This window comes from Ciconia boyciana, chromosome 2 (assembly GCF_034638445.1).
Source record: "Ciconia boyciana chromosome 2, ASM3463844v1, whole genome shotgun sequence".
Classification (NCBI taxonomy): Eukaryota; Metazoa; Chordata; class Aves; order Ciconiiformes; family Ciconiidae; genus Ciconia; species Ciconia boyciana.
The window spans coordinates 38,438,305-38,456,622 of record NC_132935.1 but is presented as its reverse complement, the minus strand read 5'-3'; the positions used below and the strand labels follow the sequence as shown (position 1 = coordinate 38,456,622).

General features: G+C 35.6%; 1 protein-coding gene across 4 annotated transcripts in view; it reads left to right on the top strand.

The window, feature by feature from the left end:
• The window catches only part of CSPP1 (centrosome and spindle pole associated protein 1), a 67,981-nt gene that overhangs the window by 26,607 nt on the left and 23,056 nt on the right, over positions 1-18,318 (top strand). For all 4 annotated transcript variants that reach the window (XM_072852381.1, XM_072852379.1, XM_072852380.1 and 1 more), the window contains 11 exons: positions 231-313; positions 2,126-2,219; positions 3,182-3,239; positions 6,217-6,389; positions 7,108-7,226; positions 8,822-8,900; positions 9,241-9,361; positions 11,246-11,393; positions 13,791-13,943; positions 16,356-16,468; positions 17,569-17,718. In XM_072852381.1, coding sequence (XP_072708482.1) covers positions 231-313; positions 2,126-2,219; positions 3,182-3,239; positions 6,217-6,389; positions 7,108-7,226; positions 8,822-8,900; positions 9,241-9,361; positions 11,246-11,393; positions 13,791-13,943; positions 16,356-16,468; positions 17,569-17,718 — 1,291 coding nt within the window. The remainder of the gene's footprint in view (positions 1-230; positions 314-2,125; positions 2,220-3,181; positions 3,240-6,216; positions 6,390-7,107; positions 7,227-8,821; positions 8,901-9,240; positions 9,362-11,245; positions 11,394-13,790; positions 13,944-16,355; positions 16,469-17,568; positions 17,719-18,318) is intronic.

The window sequence follows — 18,318 nt, the reverse complement described above, 5'->3', positions numbered from 1 at the left end:
ACTGAGTCAGTGTTTCTGATGGCTTCAGAAACCGCAGGCAAATGAGAACTGTGAGAAACGCCTTTTTGCCAGGCGGTTTCTTCTTTTGCTTGTGATACTTCTTCAGATTTTAAGAAAGCTGTTTGTCATAAATGTATCAAAAGTGATGTAAATGCATCTATCATGTTTCACACAGACTGCAAGTAAGTTCTCGAGTTTGATCTTTCCATTTTCTTTTTTGTCTTTGCCAGAAATCAGGTACGAATTAGTTCTTCAGCTAATGAACAGGCCAAGTCTGCAGCTGAAATGCCATATGCAACAGGCCTTGTTCTTGGTATGTATAAAAACCTAACTAATGATACTGAGTTAGCCTTTCTTTGCATATTTTATTTTTCTTTGGGGATAATTAAAAACTAGAAAAACTAGCTTTATCTTTGTGCTAGTTGTCCCCAAGACTGGTAAATAAATATTATTTACATAGAGAAAATAAAAAAAGAAAAACATGTTCCTTTTCCCCCTTAATGTAAGAGGGCTTTCTAATTAATTTTGAAGAGCCCAAGTTTCTTCTTAGATTTCATTAACAGTTTAAGGCCCAGATACAGTCTTAAGTTTTTTTACAAAATGAAGTATAGGAGAAATATTAACCTCAGTATTGTTAAAGACATGACTTGGTATTGAATTTGTATTGCAGAAATATGGGAAATGGTACTGTTCACAACCTTGTGTAAGAACAAATGGTTCTGATCATCTCTTACTGCTTAAATGTAGCCATAAAATTTAGTAGGGAACATTATTATTGAGTGTAGTAGAGAGAAATACTGTTGAAAACATAGTGTTCCTAGCTAAATTCAGAAAATTATAAGGCAAAAATAAAAGAAACTGTAGTAGTTCTTTGCAGGGGAGCCTTTGAAGGCAAGGTAGGTTTGAATTGTGGAACAATTGACTAACAGTTGTCAGAATAATTTCTGTTTATTTTTACATTTGATCTTAGCTGATCTTCAGTGCTCTATGTGGCAGGTCAATTTTTTGGAACTGTTTAAAGGCAGCATTAAAACAGTGGTGTTGTAATGGTCAGTCTCTCTGATCTGTACTGTCATCTCATTTGTAGTAACTTGAGTACACGAAGCTGTGAATTTGTATTCCTAGCAGTTCTGGTTAGGAGAAGAATATTGTTAACTATGTTGTGTAAAGATTAAGTAAATTAAAACTTGAAATTTTTGGAAATGAGAAGTGGTTTCAGACTCCCCAAAAATCACACACCATGAGGTTATCTTGCACATTTTGGTCACTTTACAGTCCCAGTACAATAATTGAATAAAAAATTCAGTCAGCCATGCATCATGGGTTTTTGTTGTTGTTTGGGTTTTTTGTTTGTTTGTTTTAGTTTCTTTGCAGCTTCCTTCATGTTATTGCTCAGGTCTACTTCACTGGAGGTCCACAGTGACTTTGTGTATGGAAGTATGTTAGGAGTCCTTGTCTCTGATAGTCATACTATATAGAAAGTGGTGATGATGGGTTTTTTGTTTTGTTTTTAAAATAATAGAAGACTCCACACTTATTGTGGGGGAACTACCACAAGTTGAAAGTTTTTTGAGTTCCTTAAAATCCATGTGAGATGTTACCACTGTTTTCTTTTACATATAGATACTTTGCTAATTCTTAGTAGTCATGGGGACCATCCTAAAAGCAGAGCAATTTGCTTTCCTCCCCGTGGGTTTGACTTTCTTAGTTTTAACTTTCATTTTTATCCAGAGCAGTGCCTCATAACTTTGGAGTGCCATAGTGTATCTTCCTTAGCTGAGCATTAGGGAAAAAAATACAAAATTTAAGTAACTGTTTTTAGCTGCTGTTGTATCCCACAGCTTTGAAACTTGTAGCTTCCTGACTATACAAAACCAGGCAAACGAGGAAAATACTAATGAAAATTTTAGTAGTTTTGATCATCATACTCCAAACAAACTGTGTATTAAAACTAGATTTTTTTTTTTTTAAAGTCAGTAAAGATCCAGTGTTCTTATGCACATTCCCAGATCATATACTCTGCTGTGTTTCATGTTTTAAATTGACTGAAATGCAATGTGTTTCTCCAGTACCTTTTGTGTATTTTTGTGGAGCATTTACACAAATGTGTGGTCATTTCCATTAGGTGGTCAGGACCGAGAACTTCTCCAAAGGAAAAAAGAGAAATACAGGCAAGAACTAATAGAACAGATGGCTGAGCAACAGCGAAATAAGAAACGGTAATTGAAAGTTACTATATTTTTAGAAGATAATGGCTGAAATTTAAAGGAATTTAATGAATTAAATGTGGTAAGAATAATTTTTATAACTAAGGAATTCCAGCTAGCTAGGTAATACTGCATCCAATTAAACTCATTGGCATGAGAGCTTTAGTTTTTAATAAACAAATTCACCAGCTTTCAATGGAACAAAGGAAAATGATTTTTTTCATTTTTAAAAAATGATTTTTAGTTTCTTAAGGATAAAGAAGCTCTAACTGAAGTTATCTTTTTTTGCTGGTAGAGGAGTGTCTAATTACTTTGCAAAGTTGAAAATGAATCTTGTTTTGCCCCCCAATTTAGGAAAGTAACCTTTCGCTTTCAAAGCACTTGACCATCTGGCTTATGCAGAATAATAAAATATAAATTTCTTACTTACCTATAAGTAGCTGCCTGCTGAATGATAGTATAGATACATAAAAACACACAGTGATATCAGTGAAGGGATAAGTAATTAAAAATAAGTTACTATTGACGGTTTCACTGTGATGAAAAATTGTACATGCTGAACAAGCCTGAGCCCTGAAATTACAAGGTAGTACTTATTGCTGTACTTTTGAATCATTAATTTCAATATGTTTATTATAAATTTCTTGCTATAACATGAATAAAGATCAATTTTTAAGAAATGTCCTGAAAGGTGGTAGTAAAAAGCGATGTGGTGGTTTGTCCTTTCATGGTAGTTGGATTTTTATTAGGCAGAATAGATGATAGCCAGATACTTCACGAGAGTTCTGTTTATTTACAAATAATATACAGTATACAGACTCCAGAAGAAATCAAGTGGAATCATGTCTTCTGTTATCCTGTATTTTCAGAGTTATTTTAACTACAGAGTTGTGAGGTCTGTGCTTTGAAAGAATGTTGTTACTGCTTTCTGATTTGATCCTTTTTTTTTTTTTCCTTTTTTAAAACAAAAACAGTGAGAAGGAACTTGAGCTCTCAGTTGCTGCTTCTGGAGCTCGAGACCCAGAAAAGAAGGTAAGGAACTTGGATACTTGGATTTTCTTTCACTTATATAGACTTTTTTTTTATTACATGTACACTGTGGTTGCTCAGTCACAAAACTCTGTAGGGCTTTTATAGAATGATAAATGCTGTGTTTTTTTCTAATAGGGCATTAGCATAGAATAAAATTGAAGCCAAGGTGATAGGGCTGTAACTGATTACACATGCTTTCAGCTTAAGAGGAAAATATTTTCACAGAAGTTATCAAACATTTTGTTTTGCTGTGACCAAGTGGAAATTTTGTACAAGCAGTGGGTATCATGGAAAAAATACTTAAGTGTCCAGTGGTAGCCTGTACATGCACACATTAGTAACCTTTCTTTGGGAATGTAAAGTATGCTGCAGAAAGTTTTTGCTCTTTTTCAATTAAAAAAAACCAGTTGTTTTGCAGCGAAGTTGATCTCATTGTAGCAATTTTTAATTTCAAATTTGTAATTTTTTTTTTTAATTATCAAATGTAGTGTTCAGGATTACAAGCACTTTTATGGGATTTTGTAAAAAGCAAGATGTTTAGTATTGTGTTGCTTGTAAGACTTAATGCAGAGTTACTACTGTCTCTACTTCCTTAGTAAGGTGATTATTGTACTAAGAATTTTGATTAGCATATATGAAGGAGTAAGATTGTCAGCGCTAGTAACATTAGTAGCAGACTGTCACAGAACTAGTATGATTTGCATGTGTATTTGCTAAGTCATTGAAGCCATTGCATCTTGGGTGCAGTAGAGATCTGCTGTTGGCGATGTAGGATGGGTAACTTTCTCAAGCAAGAATAAACTGGTTATTAATTTAACTGGTTACCAGTTTAAATTATCAACAGTGCTGTGTTTTTGGGGAGGCTACAACACAGAAAGAAACTGCCATTTCAGGAGAGTTCAGCAGAGGTGAAAGGAGTTTGTATGTTCTGGAAAATGAAGATGGATGAATAGCTGTAAGATGCTATTAGTCAGCATGTGAGGAAGGAGACTGTGAATGCACGTAGATAAGCAACGAAGCTGAATCAAAATTCTTACTCCTAAATGGGGAGGGAGAACACTGACAAGTGGTCTGGCTGGCATGTTCCTGCCCTCTCTGCTTAAACTATCTGTGGTGCTTGTTTGATCCCTTTTGCGAACTGATTCAGCTTGGTTAGCTGGCAAAAATCGGAATCTTTTTTGCTGCTTTAGTTGGCTTAGAGAGGTCAGTTGGCTAATCAGGGATTCAGAGGTGAAAGGGAGAGGGATGGGGTGTACAGCTGGGAGCCAGGCAGGAAAAGAGGAAAAACTGAGCAGAGGATGCCGGCTCTTTTGGCACAGCAGGCTGTAAGGTCAGTGTAAACAGTTTTGTCTAATCAAAGCTGACTAGGCAGAAGCATGCTGTGCTGAAGCACTCTATATACCGTACGCATCTCAGTCAGAGACTGAAAAGTGCCTGTTGTAGGAACAAAATTATATCCAGAGCAAGTCCAGGGCATGTATAATGTTTTAAAACCATTAATTTAGCTGAAAGCCTTCAGTTAAGTGGAATTGCTACATTCATTAAGCAGCAGTCACTGTTAGCTTTAAATTGCCTCTCGGGGAGGGATTCTAATTAGGTGGATTTCTTGATTAATTACAGGTTGGTTAAATAGCAATGCCTGATTAAGAATCTATAAATGTAGAGTGTTGTATATACTGCTTCTTTAAAAGAAAACAATCCCCAGGATGAACTGAGTACCATAGTCACATCTGAAATTAGCTACAGACCTGAAATCTGGGGCACTTTGGGAACAGTTCACATCAAACTTGTTAGTGAGAAAAGCTGTTTTAAATGGTCTCCTGCTCAAGACGCTGGATTTGAAAAGACAAGTTAAAAAAAAAAAAAGTCTGCAGACTGCTTTCAAATTTTCAATTGCTGTAGCTCATATCTGTTATCTAATTTTTTATTCACATCTAGAAATTTGAAGTTAAATGATATAAACAAATATTAATGTTTAGTAGATTTTGAGAATTTTAATCCTAATGCTGTAGTTTATGATTGGTGAGTACTAACTGCCTTGTATATACTATGTCTTGCAGCTAAGTGATGAGGAGGTAAAGATTTAATATTTTGCTGAAATACTTCCATATTGTAGGGTATATGGTTTGCTGTTAGATATTTAGTATTTAGCTGGTGTTACTTTTTCTGAATGCATGTTAATTGAAGCACTACAATGTTAGGACCAGTAAATTCAGAAAAAAATCTGTTACACAGTGTATGAATTTTTTCTGATCTTTTATTATCTTGACTTATTTAAACAAACATTAAAATATTTATGCATAGCAGCTGGTATAAGGGCTTTCTGGGCTTGATAGGATAGTTCTGAAACTGACTGACTTGCATGCCTTTGCATTACTTGCATGTTGCCTTTGGCTTTTTTCTGAGGCTGCTAGTTATCAATAAACATTTTATACTTTAAAAAAACCCCACAAAATTTTGTAATTGTTGTGGTTGCAAAAGTTAATAAAATCAAAAGAGCCCCAAAACCAAAATAACAGTATTGCAAGGAAATGTTTATTGGAAAAGGTCTCAGTGCGTGTTTGTTTTTATTTTTACTGATTATGAGCTATTTTACGTTTTTTGGGGGGATGTATTTTAGAAAATTCTCCTATACGTAATATGATGATACTGGCAGTGTAAGAAACTGGTGGCTGTACTACAGACAACTGTGTAAATACTTTTTTTTTTCCCTGGATAATAATTAGAACTGTATACTTCCTGAAACCTGCCATAGAGGCTGGCTTTTGTAAATTCGTGATAAACATGCTGGATTTCCTTGTAGTATTAGATTTCCAGTAATTCTTTGGGAGAAAAAAATGCAATTACTAGAAATTTGAACAGCTAGTTGGGACCCACTGAAGTGTTTAACACAGCCTAAATGGAGGTTCAGAATATCTCCTAGTAATAACAAAGTAACTGCTTCTTTTCTCTCTTTTTCTATTCCCCCCTCCTTCAGCCAAATAGATTGAAGCAGTTTGGCTTGACAGCAAGAGCTTCTGAAGAGAAAGTACCTCCTGAAAGGCCTAGGGTGGCTTTCCAAACTCCGGTGCCCGTCCCTTCAGCCTCTCCAGTGAATGAAGACTTTCACAGGGGGCTAGCCAGCACTCTTGGTGAAATAGCAGCGCCCAGGTGCTTCACCATCATGTTCATTTTGCATGTTAACACACTTAGCACCAAGCTTCTTCATTACTACTGAGTGGATGTTTGTGTTGGATAAGAGTCATGCCGTAGAAATTATGTCCATGGCTGTAATATGGAACCGTGTTGCGGGGGTGCTTGGGTGTGTGCTTGGGGCACGTGCCCAGCAGCGTCCGTTTCGTTAGAAGGCTGGTATGGGGTGAGTTTGGCCCCTATCAGTTAAGCAATTTCCCAGGGCTAAGCTCAGGAGTGCAGTGTGGGCAAGGACAGCTTTCACTAGACACTGCAGTTGAGACTAAACAGGTTTGGGAGAGAGAATGAGTGTTAGGCATGTGGCTAAAGCTGTGCTGTGCCACTTGCCCTTTGACCAGGGACTAATCCTTGGCTTGTTTTATTTACTGTTACTGTTGTAACCAGTAAGTATCATTAACTGAATCAGTTAAAGAGAGCGTGCTTGTTTTATGTTCTTTAGATCTCTGGAATAGTGTGGGTTCATGTACTACTCCCTGAGGGAAGGTTAATTTCCTACTGAGGCTTATTGTATCTTGTTCCTGCATGGCACTAATGAGAGGTCTTGGGCTGAGCTAAATCTAGAGTTTTCCTATAGTGAATTCTCTCTCTCTCCCCTCCCCCCCCCCCTTCTTCTTTTGATCATCTCTCTTTACAGTTGTACAACAAAACAAAAAATTGTGTTTCTTTTTTCTTTAAGGCTTGCACCGATGCCACCCCCTCCACCACCAGTTTTGACAGACAACTATAGAACACCTTATGATGACGCATATTACTTTTATGGGGCTAGGAATCCTTTGGATCCCAATCTTGCATATTGTAAGTTGATGATTTTAGGTGGATTGGTTGTTAGAATGATTCAGATGACTGCTTTTAATCTAGTTAAATGATGAATAATGTAGAACTAGTAAAAGCAATTTAAACCCAGTTCTTAGATGTGTATTGAATGAAAAGTAGGCTTTTTTTCAATACTGGTTTTGAATGAAGTAGTTTTCTCCAACTGCAAAAGGGCCTATGGCTTCCAGAAATCTTGTTCATCACTTGAACAAGCTCTAGTCTCAGCTACTTAGCCATTACTCCTCCCAGATAATTTTCTTTATAGTTTTGATAATCAACACATTATTTTCTAAAATTGCTTAAATCATATTATAACTGATTACGTGTTTAGGTGGTGTTACAATTTCAGATATGATTTTAAATATTTTTAAAGGAGCTATATGAAGTAATAAAACTTTTTATTTTAAGAAGTCCTTTTTTATCTACCCTTTGACTGCTTCATGATGATTTCACGAGTGAAACAACTGTGATGTGTGTGGGGAGGGACTGGATTGTGTGGTGTTTGTTTGTTTTCTTTTTTCTTTTTTTGCTTTTTTAGAGGAAAAAACAAATACTTTTAGAAAGTTGTTGTGCTACCTTCATAGAAAAGTTAAAATAAAGGAGGAAAAAAGCTTATAATAATAACTCTTTTACTGGTTGATTTGAATGAGGTTTGTATCCACTGGGGAATTTCAGGGATGCTAGAGATTTAAGAGCAGAAGTTTTTAGATATTTCTTTTTTCTCCAGTGTTAATTTCTCCCTATCTTGAAATGTAATAGCTTATGGTTTGAGAAAGATTTTGTTGTTGGTTTTGGTTTTGTTTTTTTGTTGTTCCAGGTACCTTTTGTACCTTTTCTTTGTAATCTTATTTTCAGACCACAGTTTTAACTCACAGAAGTTTTGGAGTTTTGGGGGTTTTTTTTGTTTGTTTGGTTTTTGTGTGTGTGTTTTATTTTGGTGTTTTGTTGTTTGTTTGTTTGTTTTCCGTTGTATTTTTTCTGTTTGCTTTCCTGTAAGAAACTAATACTTAAAATGCACATAGGAGAGTAAGGTTTTCTTAAAGCTTGTTGTCACAAACTGGCATATTGCTAGTGCTTAAAATTCGAAAGTGTGAAATTGTTTTAGAGGTGCATTGCGTACTGTCTTGAACACAAGCAGTAGTATGCACAGTAGTTCCAAGCCCCGCTGTGGCAAAGAGCTGCAGGCCCTATTTCAGTAAGAGTACAGAAGCCAAATGTCCTGCATTTCTGCAGGAGGCAATGGGGCTCTCCTCACAACAGAGGACACGTTTGGAAAGCATGAGGACAAGTGTTACATTAAGTGAGTTATTTCTTTTTGTTAGTTCATTGTAGAATATGTTGATGAAGACATTTCTAAATTTTAAAGGGATTTAGTTGAATTTAAGAAATAGATTTGTACCTTGGCATTGTATTTCTTGCTTTAGAGGGCATTAGCTAAGTTCATTATAGAAGTTGAGAGTCCTGTTTGTAATTCTGCAGTCACAGAGTTTGAGCAGTGAGCTCTGTTCTTTTAAGTAATGGCAAATCTTTATATCTGAGCATTCGAAGTTTAAAGTAGTATTTTTTTTACTGTGTAGATGGTACAGGTATGATGGGAATGCAACCCACACCTAATCTGGATCCTCCTTTAGGCCAAGCCCCAGTAGAGCAATCTGTGTAAGTATTATCTGTATTCATATTCTTTGTTTGTATTTATCTGTATTGATATGCTTTTCATGTTGGGAGTATTTTGCTCTCAACAGATATGTACACATAAAGTGTGTTAAAGACAACCCTGCAAACTTCTAATTAAGAATTTCTATCTAAACAATAATTCAGTGAACTCCTATTTTTATATGGATTTATGAAAATGTTTGAGATTATAAATTGCCAGGCTGTGGAAAACAACAGCTCTTAAATATTTCAGGCAGGGATTTTTTTTTAATTTTTTTTTTTAATTCCCCCTTCTCTGGCCTCTATGATGTTTTCCTTTTATATGTGTGATTTTCTAATTCAGAAGTAACATTGGACAGAGGAATACAGGAGACAGACAAAGAAGCATAGGAGTATTTTCTGAAGAAAAATCAAAGCCTTCCAAAGAGGCAACATTATCTTATCAACAAGAATTACAACAGCAGGTACTGAGTGATAAAGCTTCTGGCACTTTCTTCTTTTACTTTTTAACATATATTGGTTGTAACTGTAGTACTCTTTCAAACATATTTATGTAGTTTACAAGTAAAAACCTTTCTTAACTCTCCCTCCCTTCTTCACTTCCTTCCTCCCATTCTTCTGATCCTGCTTTAGCTCATTTTAGCTCTTCAGGTTGACAGTAAGCTCTTCAATTTTTTTGTCAGAGGCAGAGAAAATGTTAAGACTGACAGCAAACAGATTAGTTCCAGGCATGGAGTTTTATGTAATTATTTTCATAAACATAAGAACCTGCATCTTAAAAGCAATGAGTTGTATTGCTCTTATATTCCTATTGGAAGATTGCTTTTGAGCATTATTGCTATAATTATTAGGAACACTCTAATTTCAATAAGTTCTTCATGATCATTTGGATACTAATTCAAAACCTTCCCTAATGTTTACTTCGAGTGTGTTTGTAGGTGGTGTCTTATCTCTTTTCAGCTTCCTTTTTGATAGACTAGACAAATTTCTGGAGTCTCCTGTCTTCCAGTAGACGTCCTAGTCCCCTACTCATTTTAGTGGCCTTTCGCTGCTGCACCTTGTGGGAGTTTATATTTATAAAACGTATTTGACCATGATAAGACATGTTATTTCAGAAGAGATTTTGCTAGAACCCAGTTCAGTGGCACTAACGTTTTCTTATTCTTCTTTATGTATTTCTTCAGTGGAGGTAAATAATTGCTATAAAAATACTCTAGTTCTAATTATGATTGTGCATAGGGATAAAGGAGAGGCTGCCAATCAAGGTCAAATTAAGAATAAAATAAAAATTTAAGAATAGTGTTGGACATTGGACTTACTCTTCTCTGAAGGCATTTTCTCATTATAGTCTTAGAAGTAAATTTTATCTTGCCATATGAGAGACTGCACAATTTGACGTAAAGGTCTAATAAATGTGGCACGATACAGTCTTTCAAAGTTATTATGTTGCTTATGGTTGAAAGCAACAGAAGGTATTCTGCTTTTTTTTTTCCTATAGACAAACCCAACTGACCATTTTTGTAAACAATCGAAGGGGCTAGATGGGTCTTTGTGTTGACTCATTATATATCTTATGAAATTGTCTGACTACTTGATAAAGGGAAATGTTTATCTAATGCACAGAAGAAACAAACTTAAGAAAAATACATTAATATATTTCAGCTACATAAATAGTAGCTAATGTTTTAAAAGCTTTGAATAGAAGATGGAGGGTTTTTTTAACAGCTGTTCTCTTTATAAATGGTACATTAAGTTATTAGGAGACTTAGTTATATAAATTTAACCTGATTTTGAAGAAAAGGAAGAACAATCAATATGAACAGTTCTGCGTTATTTGCATACATCATCATGTATTACTGCATAAAACTATTCAATGAATGGTTATAGAATTGTGTAGCATTCTATTAAGGCATTTATTGTTAGGAGTCTTTCTTCATCTCATGTCATCGCTAGTCTAAGTTTTGGTTAAACAAAATACACCAGGTTGAGAGAAGCAAGTGCTGTAGTATTGTAGAATTTTGCCTGTTTAATTTTCAGGCAGTATAAACTTCTGTATCAAAGATCCAGAGATATGGGACTTTTGATCTACTGCAAGTGTCAGATGTGAACATTTCTGGAAGTTGGATATCTTACAATGTGTATCTGTATGTTTCTCTGTGGTTATGTACAACTGGGCATGCACATTTTGACAACAGTATTCAATGCACTGTCTGCAGTATAGGCAGTGAAATGTTTGTGATTTGCTTGATATAGATGGGGGGAATGGGTAATGATAGCATTAACTTTTTATTAAAATTATACTTAATGTGATATTTTTATGCAACTGACTCTGTTTTTTTTGTTTTTAGATAAGAGAGAGAGAGGAACGACGCAGACAAGAGAGAGAAGAGAAGGAACGCTACGAAGCCAAGTTAGAAGCAGAAATGAGGAATTACAACCCCTGGGGAAAAGGTGGTGGTGGTGCTCCTCTCAGAGACGCAAAAGGAAATCTGATAAGTATGTTTGCCAAAATTATGGGTTGTCTTTTCAAGATTGATGTTTTCTTGCTCTTATAAGGGCTCTTATTCAGATATATTGTTCCTTGTTTTGTAACACTAAACGTAGCCCTTTATTGACAAACAGATGTACTTGTTTCAAGCAGATGCACTCTAGGAATATTTAAGTGAGTAACTATTTTGATTTCTGTAGAACCATTCAAAGAGTACAATTTGAACAAAATGGGAAACACAGGATATGTCAACTATAAGTGAAGACAATGCAATGGTAAAGGGAGAAGGAGGAAAACAAGCTGTAGAAGCATCTGCAATACAAATGTGCTAAAGTCTGTAGTGAAGACTTTTATGTAAACATTTTCCAGGAACAGGTTTTTTTATTGTTTTTCTTTTTTAAAATAAGTTCTGGGCTTAGAAAGCTCTACTTGTGACACGGAAAATGGAAGCATGTTTGAATAAATATATAAAGCTAAGTGGAATATTTAAATTTCCCCAAGTAACACTGCTGGTAAATGGCTATATAAATAGCAGTCAGCAGTAATGTTTTTTAAGGTTTATTTTTTTCCAAGTGCTGTTTTATACAAGATGGGAGTAGTGAGCTGGGAGATAGCTATGATCCGGGCAAGTTGTTCATCCACCCCTCCAGTAAATCAGAGACAGATGTAAGATTAAAACTCAAATTCCTGATCCCAGTTCCTAGTGAACCCTACAGGAATAGTTTATCTAAAATAGAAGTAGGACTTGGTAGGCACAATTAGATTTGTATATTTAAAAATATTGGCCTGTGCTAGCTCTGTTCATTCTTGCCTTTAGCCATCTGAGTGAGTGAGTCTTACAGTTTTATTGATTTCTAATGTGATTTCCAACTATTGATTTCTAATGTGAAACAAATTGATTTTCTTGTTACTGGAATATGATGTTGAATTCCAATTAGATTTTTAAAATATGTCTCCTGGTAATAAAATATGAGAATTTTCAAAGCATGGAACACTTACTGGATAAGAGTTTATATATAAATAATTAGTTTCAGTTTTATGACACCTGAGCGACATATGGCTAAATTCATAGTGTAGTTTGAGGGTAGGGGGTAAAGTTTAAATGCTTTTTAAAGATTGTGTGCCCAAATAGTAAGTTTAGAAGCTTGTGTTGAGGATCCAAGCTTGTGTTTATCCCCAGAGCAGACAGAGGTGTTCACACTGCCTAATTTTAGCCACTGCATTTAAGCGTCTGGCTTCTTTAGGTTTTACAATGGTGTGAGGAGAGTGGGCCAGAGGAAAATGTAGGTGTCTCCTATTAGGCTGAGCTCTGCAAATACCTGCTGAGAAGCTTATCTCCATCCGTAAACGAGGAACCAAGAGCAAGAAGTTTCTTAACCTGTTTTCCTGAATTACACATGAAAAGTTATTTTTCCCACCATAGTTTAGCAGCATGATGGATAGGCTATGAGTCAAATGTCGTGAAACATAACGTGCTTTCTGCCATGTCTCTTTTTTATGCACTGTGACTTGTGTTTTTATTCTCTTGAAAATGCCTGTAAATAGCTTTTGAGACTCTGATGTATGCAAAGGCTGCTTTACAGAGAGGGATGTGATTTAAAGTTCTTGGAATCTGTGTGCTTAAATGACTACAGTAATTCATAATTATCAGAAACGCTACTTAAAAAGATAGTCTGAAAACTGTGTAGTACTTTTTTGTTTTGAAAGAAGCCTTCTAGGTATAGTATGGTAACGCTTCAAAATGAGCTGAAATTAACATCTTTGATCAGGATTTTTATGGTAACTGAGAGGCACCATGTAAATTTTGGTGAAAATGTTGGATTACATTGTTTTGCTTACATATAGAAACCTGCACCTGGATTATTACTGAAGACATGAAGACCAAAATACACTTTAATGGTTCAATTGTGCTTATCGCCCTTAATAGTAATCAAATAGAGATTCAGTACTTAAAATACCAGTACTAAGCTCAAACATATTTTACAGCTTTAAGGAAATAGAAGAAGGGGTGGTTTCTACATACATGCTTGTTAACACAGACTTGTGTGTTTTTGTCTTTTTGACATTTTGTCAAAATGTCTCAAAGACATTTTTGTCTTTGAACTCTTTATCTTTCCATTTCATAGCATTTTTGGGCAGGGGAGAGGGGAGGTTTGCTGTGAAGCATCATTCCTGGCAAAAGAAAACCAACAAAATAAATCTTTTAATCAGTGAATTCCTAATGGCTATTATTTCAGATATAGCTTCTATATTCTTGTATTTTCTTAAATGTTTTTGTTCCCATAGTTGGTATGCCCAGGAAACATGGAGTCTGCTCAAAAATCCCTGCATTTTTGAGAATCTGTGGTGAACATGCCTTTTATGAGAATAAAATATTATAAACAGTTATTTCCCCTTTCCTTTAGCGGACTTGAATATGATGCACAAGCAAAACGAAGATGCATATCATAATCCAGAGGCAAGACTATATGAAGATAAAAGGGCTATTGTATCTGTTGACCTAAGTTTGGCCTCCCCAAGACCTGAGAACACAGAAGCATCTACAAATAAAATAGCAGGTTTTTAAGAATACTGTATTACAGCTCTAATTACTTAGAGGTCTTAGTGATCAAAATTCTCTAGTTTCTTTACTCCTTTCTAGTAGTCCTATGATAGTGTTAGTGCTCTCTACCTGCAAAGTCAATATCATGCTTCTTTCCCAAACTTCTTCATTGCTGTCACTGTGTGCACTGAAAATGTATTTTCTTATCTGTCTTGTCAGTAATGATAACTAATAACTGTTTTAGCACTGAACAGTCAGGATCAGTATATTAGTTTTCCAGGTTCAATATTATCTAATCAGATCTTCATACATATTTGTTTTACTTCTAAATGACACAGTAAAATACAACTGTATAGTAGGAGAGAAGATGGAAATAAAAGGAGGAGGAGGGTCTGCAGATGTATGATGTTACAGGTTGAGATGAAATTGGTACAGTAACTAGGTTAAGTTCTAAAAAGTTACAGGTAAATTGGGTACATATGCAGCCCTGCGCACTGCCTCCAAGTGTTAGGGTTTTTATTTTATTTTCCTATGTAAAAACTAATGCATCTTTCTCTTCCTACATTTTGTGAGACATCTAAATGAGAGCACTGTGGTACTCCAGACCTGTCCCTAGTCTGGGATGGACAAAGGCCAGGATTGGTGGTGGTCTCCTCAAGTCAGCTTAGATGCTGCTTTTCTTTCTCCTGTCTGAACTGTCGCACTTCTATATAAAAAATTACATGGTATTTGGGGCATGGATCTACTTTGCAGGATTGCAATTCAGTGTCCTGACCACTGGCTGTAGAATCAATTTTTTTTGTTCCTTCTGTCCCCCCTCTTGCTCTTTCTCCCTAATACAGTGTATATGTAACCATTTAGTAAGAAGTGAAACAGGCAAGGCCAATAAAGTAATAATGCAGAATAGCAAAGAGCCCCCTGGTTAGATCACTTACTTTGGGATCAAAAGGTGGTGCAGATCAGTGATGGGAACTTTATAGTCTTGCACCTTCCATTTGATTAGTCAGGCAATGAAGTGGCTTTGTGTAGGTTTTGGTGGTTTTGGTTGTTCAGGGTTTTTTGTTTGTTTTTGTTTGGTTGGGGCTTTTTGTGTGTGTGGTGGTGGTGTTTTTTGTTGGGTTTTTTGGTTGGTTGGTTTTGGGTGTGTGTTTTGTTTTGTTTTTTTTTACACCACCCCATTAAAAGAGGAACTTGCAGGGCAGCAGCTGGTACACAGTAAGCTCATTCCTTGATACATTCCTTAGTAACTTGTCTTGTGTCCATGCCTTTCAAATGGTATGTAAACTTTATTCTGCTTTTTTGCGTGGAATATATCCATGTGAAGTAAATCCATCCTGAAAGAGCCACATGTAAATTTAATTATATTTTGGAAGGATTCAAACAGTGATTCCATGTAAGGAAAAATAATATTAACCTCAAAGTGTACTCCTCGGTATGCAAGCACATGCTCCTAAGTCTGGGCTGTAGCAGTAAGCATGTGCATTCCTATGGGAATAAGTGTATGTGTTATTTCTGCTTTCATCTGACTTGGATGGTGCATCATCATATAGCGAAATGTAAGGAGGGAACATGAGAACAGCTACAGCTGTGTTCATCTCAGGTCAGTGGAGCTATGGCTCTTGCACAGCCTTGAGGCACTATCCTTTGGAGCAGACATGATATGAATGAAGAACATACTGTGTCAGCTGAAAAGTTGACACAACTTACTCTACTTTTCCTTTACTTTCCTTTCTCCTCTGCTCCCTGTAGGGATCCTGTTCTGCAAAACCTGTTCTATGTGGTATCTGAGTTAATCCTCCTGTCTAGAGCTTTTGGAACTGTATGGTTATGATGCATTCATAACTCAGGGCTAAAGGAGACGTGACACTTCAAACTTCATAGTATGGAAGGCACCTTATACTGTCAGAATTCAGTTTTCTGACTGCTTAGAATTTTATTTGCCAGTTTTGGGCTTTTGTTTTTTGTAGCATCCATTGCTATTTTACCTAAATATTTGCTCTGTTAGGATGCTCTGTTTTTAAAGAGTGAATAGACCTAAGGAACAGAACGACGTGTGCTAAGTCAGAGTAATTGCAAGCAGTAAAGTTATGAGATGTAAAATCTTTGCTATTCTAATTAACTTACAGGTAACATTTTGAGATACTAAACTGCAGATTGGACAGTAGAATGCATGACTTTTATAGGTGTTATTTTGTAAAAAGACAACTCGCTTGGACATTATTAATTGAGCAGTTAAAACCTGACAGTATTCTAGGCAGACAATGTAAGAACTTTTAATCCCAGCTATTGTTTTCAGCTATAGCCTTTAATTATGGCTGTCATAAACTACCTTTTGAAACAAGTGTCTCAGATTCCCGCTTCTTCACTCTGGCTTGCTGTCTTAAATTTGCTTTGATTTATATCTGTAACTTCCCCCTCCCCCATCCAGGTTTTACATTTGCACAGACCTCTCCTTTTGCTCGAGGTAATGTGTTCGGTGAACCACCATCTCCACAGCATCTTAAGCGACAGGAGTCATACAAGAACTTTCTTCGTCTACAGGTGAATGTGCGCACCAGTTATCATCTCGTTAAATAAATTTTAAAAAGGGGGATTACAGTCAAAGTAAATCATCACTGCTGACCAAAGACCTTATCCAATCATAGCCAGTTCTGTACACAAGAGGTGTACTAGGATCTATATGCTATTGAGTCTCTCAGATTTTGCCTTACATAAGAAATGCTTATAAAAGTGATGCTATTAATAGTTGGCTTCATTAATCTAGATTCTGTCTTTTTTTTTTTCTAAGTACAGCTCTCTAAATAACAGTATTGAGTTCTCAAACTGTGCATACAGTACAAGTTTGCATACATAAATATGTAAAGAAACAAAGATGCCTGCCTGTGGAAGCCTATAAGATACAAATGGACGTTAATCAGAATGAAATGGTAATCAGTGAGACAATAATAGCGTAGTTATTAATTGATGGGTATATAAAACGTGATCGTTGTTCTACCAGCTTCTGTCTTCTGTCCATAGTACTTCACATACAATCTTATGCCATAAGAATTAAATATCAGTTTAATTAAATATCAATACCAAGGAAATCCTAGATAGTTTAAAAGAATACATATGGCATACAGAGTTTGATGTGGATCTCTTAAAAAGAAAAGATCAAGGTTTTTTTTCCATGTATTGTGCTGCCAGAAAGAATAAAGAATGGGCAGACCTTTGGCTTCAGTAACTCAGTGCTGTGTCTAAAAATATTATAATTGTGGAAAGGAAAAAGATAATTGCTATGTCTTTTGGTTTGGTTTCCCATCTTCCATTATTTAATCAGTGAAGAAAAGTGTTATTCCAGCACATCAGGACTACAATAAGTGTTAGGAAATATTCAGGTTTTTAGTAGCATTTATAATTAGTGTTCTTACTGGAGGGTTGTTCCGTAGGTAGTGGCCAAAAAGAAATAGTAAAATATCACTCATTTTAAAGGAATTCTGAAGCTGAAATGTAAGACTGGCCCTAGAATTCTTTCTGTTGCTCCATACGATCTTTGCACAAGTAGGTACTGCAAAACTCATAAAAGATCATGATGGTAAATATTGTTAATCAGATTATTGCTGGCTATTGACAGCTGAATACTACTTTGCTTTATTTTCTAGATTGAAGAAAAGAGACGTAGGGAAGAAGCAGAGCGAGAAAAACTTAGAATGGAAGAAGAAAAAGAAGAAAAACGATTAGCTGAACAGAGGATGAGAATTCAAAAAGCATATGAAGATGAACAAGAAGAGAAAAGAAAGAAAGAAGAGGAGGTGTAGTATTTTGATACCGTGACTTTTTTCCATCCTAAGCTAACCCTTTGTAATATTTGTCCTCTAGATTAAGAAGGTAAACTGAGAAGTGTCCTGTGAATTAGTCTTTGTTTTTAAATGAGTCTACATTAGCCAGAGGACAGGTAGGAAATTGTCAGTATTAACTAGCGCATTCTTCTCACTCTTTATGGTATACTACCAACTTGAAGTACTGATAATTCTTCTAAGAGAAATGGTATGGTTTTATAATTGACAGCAGTGCTCTCCTTTCTAAATGAAATTATTTGTGAGGCCAGTAAAAAGCTTTGCCAAATCAGCGAATTAAAAAACAAAACTAGCTTTTTGTTGTTGTTGTTAGCCTCTTAAATCTAGCTCTCATGGAATTATTTGTATTCTGAATGTAGCTATACAGGAAGATTTCGTAAAGCCTTTTTTTTAATTGGCCAGGATATATCTTTGAGATAAGAATACTGCTTGTTTTGGAAGAATACCAAGCAAATCTAATGAACACTTTTCATGGAGGTAAACTTGTGATTTAATTCAAACCCAAAAGCTTTATTTATCAGGTTTGGAAAACTGAATGAATTTGCATAATTCAGA